We start from the raw sequence: 4533 nt of genomic DNA, 5'->3' as shown, positions 1-4533 counted from the left end.
TTGTCTAATTATAAAAAATAAATTAAATAATTAATTTTAAATATTAAAAATTAATTATAAAAATAAATTAGATAAAAATTAAACACTTAAATAAAAGACATGGTATAATCGGCTTTTTATTTTCTATCTCACTCTGTTCTTTGGGGCCACTGAAAACGCATTGACTATATTTGACACGTTATTTTGTGTGATTGAAAATTTTCCTTTAGATTCTGATTCTGAGTAAGTGGACCTGTGGAGTGGAGTCCTAAATTCAGAAATAAAACAAGAGGTGCAGACCCGGCCCAACTGAGTGAGAAAAGAGAAACGTTAAGGGTAATCTGGGGATTTCGGGTCCTGGGAAATGTAGCCAATTGGAAAGAGGACTGAGGCGCCGAAATTGCAGTTTATAGTGTGGTGCGCATTTGACACAATGTGAGCACTGACCTCACCGCACCAAAACAGGACCTATCCAAAGGGGCAAATCCGTCCAACAAACAGTCCCCACAAATTCAAATTTTGGATCGTTAGTGATGTACTGTCTTGGTCGTTACACTTACCACGTACTGGACACACTTATATGCCATAGGGTTAAGCTCCCGGCGCAACAAGACAAAACCCCTCTCCCATAACCCCAAGCTAATTAATTACAATTATTTGAATAAATTTGTATACTACTATTAAATTAATTATTACTTAATTAAGATATATACTTACAAGTTACAATGGACCCAACACTGGGTGGTGGCATTTGCCAACCTTCCATTTCATGAAACGAAACGCATAAAAATTAAAAAAATACAAAATACTATTATTATATTATATAATATTTAATTAAATTGAATAATGAGGCGATTTGGTATTCAAATGTAAAATCCCTCTCAGTACTCAGTAGCTTGACTGGCTAACAGTAACAGTAGCTATCAACATTCAACAGTGCATTTTCTTCAACGAGTTCTATTCGGAGCTTCATAACCCGCAATCGCAATAGGCGGTGGCGACGATGATGATGACCACCACAACGATGGAGGAGGAGGAGGAAGACATGGAAATAGAGAATGACGTTTATGTGGCTCACGAAATCGACCTCGATTACGAGTTTGATGCAGCGCGCTTCTTCGATTTCACGGTGCAAGAATCTCCCGTTCAAGCTCGCCTAGCCGAGCTTTGGTTCGAAACGGCCGCCAGCTACCCTCCTTCTCGTCGGTTTTCGCCTTTCCTCTTTCTTTCTCATGCCTCATTCAATGCACCTTGGTTAGCTCAATAATCTCTTGTGTTTCAGCTTTTGTTTCGAAGCTTGTGCTTAGAGAAGACGATGTTAGCGCCTCTTCTCTGGAATGCTTCAATGGTGGTATGCCTATGCTATTTTACTTTACGAAATGTTGTTAGTTCTTGTTTCACTGATATTGTCATCTAAGCTGCTTTCTGCTTTGATAGATTCGAAATCGGTGGCTGGAGTTCTGCAAGATATAGCTATGCAAATGCAACCGTTACAAGTAAATAGCACAGGTAATCAACGTGATTGAATGATCATAGATCGGGACACTGTTCTCTGAAAGAAGTTGTTCACCTAGTAATCGTATATTGTGATTCTTCTAAATGCATTGAATGATGAACTGCATCACAAGAATTTACCAATTTTTCTCTTTAATTAGAAACCCTATCTGTAATTCCTGGTGCTCAAACTGCTCTGAGTTTTTTAACCTTATATGTCAACTATAGTATTTTATTGATTTTTTCACAATTCATCAGATTCTCTTTCGCTTATTTGTAGCTTTTTTTTTTTTTTTTAAATTCCCTCTTTTTATTCCCGCTTATCGCTTGACAAGTATTTGTCTCTTTTAGGACTAACCTTTACCAGTAAGACAATCGGGAACAGTTTGAAATCAAAGGCTAAATCCACTGTGAGAAAGGGTTCAACACTAATGAAACCTACAGCTAGTCAGCTGGCTAAGCAAAATCGGGCTCCTCAAAATGTTGCTTCGAGGTGATTTTCTGACTAGCTTATACATTTTCATAGTTAGGGAGGCATGAACTATTATCCGAAAAGCAAACAATTAACATATTATTAGTTCACAAGGTTTGCGTGTTTGATGGTATTTGCATTTCTCCACAAGATTTCTGTTCTCTCAACATGATACATCATCTTAAATGCAGCCTTCGCAATTACTATGTTCTTTGTAAGTCATGTACTCGTAACCAGTTGGCCTGCAGGACTATTTTCTACTTTCTTTTCCCCTAGTTTTTCTGAGGCTGGTGATGCTAGCTCATGCTTTCTGATCTGCGGATGCAGAAAGAACTGAATTTACCTTTTTTTTTTCTTTATGCCATCTACAATTTTCCCATTGTTTCAGGTTTCAGAAGTTATCTCAGAACAAGGAAATGAATTTGTCTACCTTTTCTGGGGTAGAAACTCAAGCTTCAAAACGGCAGAAATTAGAGGATGGTCACTCGCGCAAGGTCTGTAAATTACTCTATTCCTCTTCCTCTCTGTTTAACTAATAACTGAGAGATGGGTGTTATATTTGTCTGATTGAACCAATTAGTATATGCCAGAAACCGATCTTAAAATTTATCATTTACAGCTGTAAATTTGTGCAATTCCGAGTTAGTTGGAGATATAACATCTTATAAAATTATCGCTAAGCCTGCATTACATTTTTATTTATTAGAAATAATACTCTAAGGAGGTTATGAGAGCTTAATTGATGCTTTCATGGGTAACAATTTAATAGATTGTGTATATTAAATTTGGCTCTCATGTTCGGTTGGTAGTACCATGGAAGTACTGGACCGTAAATTGGGAATTAAGTGTGGCTTAACTGCTGTTGGGAAGTTCATTTATTTTACACAGTGCATTTGAAATACTTACCATATCTATCTCTATGGCAGGTTGGTGATGTGATTCAGCAAACTAATTTTGTACATAAGGCACCTAACAAGGTAGGAAACTATAAATTCTAGTGCAGAGTTCTTGAATATTCCCTTTGTTAAAAAATTGATTTTATAAATTGCTAAATACCTTCCATTTGACATGTTGGGGATTTTGTTGTGTCTAAAATATGTTCCCCCACCCCGACTTTTTTTTCATTCTTTTTACTATTTGAGTTTGTAAGCAGAAGATTGAATTCTCTATTCTTTGTTTCCTGTGACATCACCGTTGTGATGATTGAAAAATATTAAAAAATGGTTAAGGACTAATGAGACCTTGTAAATTGGAATAATACGAGTAATTAAAGTTCTTTGGGCAGAGGACTATATCTGGAAAGGCAGGAAAGAGGTCCACATGATGATGTCTGTAAATTTGTATATTATTGCAGATTGTAACTACTGAAGAAAACTCTAGACACACCAAATTGAGGATTACTATTCCTAGGGAGCCTGAACTTGAAACTGCTCATAGAGCACAAAGGATAAGGTTTGTTGTTTTAGTTTTCAGTGAAATTTGCTATTGTGGATTATGTTCCTCAAGAAATTAAACTGAAGATGTTATATGCGGCTGTTTCAGACCAAAAAATGTTGTAGAGGCAGAACATGTGACAGTGGCTGGGCCCAGATTCAAAGCACGCCCATTAAACAGAAAAGTTAGTATTTGTAGTTGATAGACTTTGGTTTCAAATTTTGGTGAATCTTTCTCCGTCCTCTCTTTTTAACTATTTTGCCCACAATCTAGATTCTTAATGCTCCTACATTGCCACTGCCCAAGAGGAGCACTCCGCAGTTGCCTGAATTTCAAGTAAGTTCTCAACACGTGCTTTCTTGGTTCATCTATGTTTTTTTCTTTTGTCACTATTTCATGAGTTATATAGAAATGGAAAAAGATTTTGCTGGCGAGACAACAACTAATTAGCAAAACGAGTTCTGCATTATTTATTTTGAAGCTCAGATATTTTGTGTCTTGTTTCTCAGGAATTTCACCTGAAGACATGGGAGAGGGCCATGCAACACTCATCCGCTACTTCATCATCTTTACTTCGCTGCAAAGATTCTGACAAGGTTCATCTAATTCTTAGAAACTTTGGTGTTTCATGACATGTGTAGTGTATGTATTCAAAGTTTCTCATATCCTACCAATATGAAATGCATTAAATACGAATTTTTTTAAGCTGCTAACTCTTATGATTGGCCAGCCGTATATTTCTTTATTTTCCTGTAGACCTGTAGAAGATATCTATGATTACTCCATCAGAAATTGAGTTTGTTAGTTTCAGGGATTGGACAAACCTCCTTCTTCCACAGTAAATAGAGGCAGGGATTTGAGAAGGTAACAAATGGCATTATGTTAAGTGTAACATGATAATTCGTGAAATGAGACTAACTTCAATGTACTCTTTTTGCATAGGCCATCTGCCATGACTCCCATGAGTGCTCCAAAGCATGATGGATTGGATTTTGCACATAACTTTAAAGCTCGGCCTCTTAATAGGAAGGTAACAAGACGTTGTAATAAAGTTGGAAAGTATAAGCACGAATTATATTCTAAGGATATTTGAATATATTACTTTAAAGTTTGTACTATCTTAGATTGATGCATTTTATTTAAGTTTTTGGAAT

At 36.3% G+C, this 4533-nt stretch overlaps 1 protein-coding gene across 7 annotated transcripts in view; it reads left to right on the top strand.

Annotated features, from left to right (window-relative positions):
- The window catches only part of LOC107642995 (protein TPX2), a 5947-nt gene continuing 2243 nt past the window's right edge, over positions 830-4533 (top strand). For 3 of the 7 annotated variants that reach the window (XM_021123086.1, XM_021123085.1, XM_016346523.2), the window contains exons 1-12: positions 832-1181; positions 1262-1330; positions 1417-1488; positions 1825-1966; positions 2334-2439; positions 2872-2922; positions 3300-3397; positions 3488-3563; positions 3653-3715; positions 3889-3975; positions 4185-4243; positions 4322-4409. In XM_021123086.1, coding sequence (XP_020978745.1) covers positions 983-1181; positions 1262-1330; positions 1417-1488; positions 1825-1966; positions 2334-2439; positions 2872-2922; positions 3300-3397; positions 3488-3563; positions 3653-3715; positions 3889-3975; positions 4185-4243; positions 4322-4409 — 1110 coding nt within the window. In that variant the 5' untranslated portion in view covers positions 832-982. Of the gene's footprint in view, positions 1182-1261; positions 1331-1416; positions 1489-1824; positions 1967-2333; positions 2440-2871; positions 2923-3299; positions 3398-3487; positions 3564-3652; positions 3716-3888; positions 3976-4184; positions 4244-4321; positions 4410-4533 lie in introns of all 7 variants that reach the window. The other 4 variants (XM_021123087.1, XM_016346521.2, XM_016346520.2 and 1 more) reach the window with 4 other exon arrangements.

Source organism: Arachis ipaensis, chromosome B05, assembly GCF_000816755.2.
Source record: "Arachis ipaensis cultivar K30076 chromosome B05, Araip1.1, whole genome shotgun sequence".
Taxonomy (NCBI): domain Eukaryota; kingdom Viridiplantae; phylum Streptophyta; class Magnoliopsida; order Fabales; family Fabaceae; genus Arachis; species Arachis ipaensis.
Note: the sequence above shows the minus strand (reverse complement) of the source record. Positions and strands in the feature narration are given on the sequence as shown.